The 1,076-nt window shown below is 63.5% G+C and overlaps 1 protein-coding gene across 1 annotated transcript; it reads right to left on the bottom strand.

Moving 5' to 3' along the window:
* Window positions 1-351: 351 nt before the first annotated feature.
* On the bottom strand, window positions 352-846 carry Nudt11 (nudix hydrolase 11). The gene has a single exon (XM_077793985.1). It carries the CDS (start codon window positions 844-846, stop codon window positions 352-354), a length of 495 nt encoding a protein of 164 aa, XP_077650111.1.
* Between the last annotated feature and the right edge of the window lie 230 nt (window positions 847-1,076).

The following is a 1,076-nucleotide window of genomic DNA, read 5'->3' as shown; positions in this document are numbered from 1 at the left end:
AAAGCCCAAACCAAAACATCACAAGGCGCTCGCACACACCCACCCCCAAGAGCAGAGCAGGGCCAGCACTTAAGGCACCTTTAAACGAAACCCCTTGCAGCTTTGGCTTACGGAAACATTTTACAGTGTCGCCAAGAAGCGATTTTGGTAGCGTCTGAAAAACGTGCAAATTGTCTGAAAACAGTGCCTGGCGACTGAGACAATTTGCAAGCGTGATTCAGAGGTCTGCCAGGGAAACAAAAGAAGCCTCTCTCCTGCCCGTGCGACCGCACATGGCAGGAGAGGTGCTCCCTCCGGCAGGGCTTTTCTGAAGCCAGGCGACCACCGAAGTCCGGGCGCGAGCGGTACATACTAGGGATCGCTCTGCGACGCGGACGCGGCCACGGAGTTTCCATTGGTCGGGGAGCCGCCCAGCTTCAGTTTCTCCAGGTACTCGGCGTGCACGGGCTTGTGGCACTGCAGGACCTTGATGGCATCTTCGATCTTGAACCACTCTCGCTTGCGCCCGATGCTAATGGAATCTTCCCAATCTTCCAGCAGCTCGGTGACAGTCAGTACATACACGTAGGTCCTGTGCTTGCGATCTTGGTTCTGTTCGAAAACGCCCAGGAGCCGGCCCAACTTCCCCTTGACTCCCGCCTCTTCGTACACCTCTCGCACCGCCGCGCCGCCGGGCTCCTCCTCGGGCTCCATGCCCCCGCCGGGCACGATCCAGCGGTCCGGGTACCGGCTGCTGCTCACCAGCAGCACCTCGTCCTCGCGCTCGCTGCGGAAGCACAGGCAAGCAGCCCGCTTCTTGAAGCCCTCCGGGTCGTAGGTCCGCGTCTGGTTCGGCTTGCACTTCATCCTGGAGGCCGCCGCCAGAGTGGCCGGAGCCGCCGCCGAGCCGCAGAGCAGCCGGTCTGCAGAGAAAGGGCCGGGCGAGGGCGAGGGCGAGAGCTAGCGACAGGGATCGGGCTCAGGCTCGGGCTCCAGAGAGAGTCGCGGGAGCAGCGAGTGCGGCCGAGGGAAGACTAGGCGGGCGCGGGGGCGGGCGCGGGGGCGGGGGCGAGCCGGCGCGTCAGTCAGTCCGCGGG

Source organism: Urocitellus parryii, chromosome X, assembly GCF_045843805.1.
Source record: "Urocitellus parryii isolate mUroPar1 chromosome X, mUroPar1.hap1, whole genome shotgun sequence".
Classification (NCBI taxonomy): Eukaryota; Metazoa; Chordata; class Mammalia; order Rodentia; family Sciuridae; genus Urocitellus; species Urocitellus parryii.
This window is presented reverse-complemented; position numbering and strand designations above follow the sequence as displayed.

Excerpts from the sequence above, each read along its gene's own strand:
- Nudt11 (XM_077793985.1), bottom strand. The coding sequence starts at position 846 with ATGAAGTGCAAGCCGAACCAGACGCGGACCTACGACCCGGAGGGCTTC.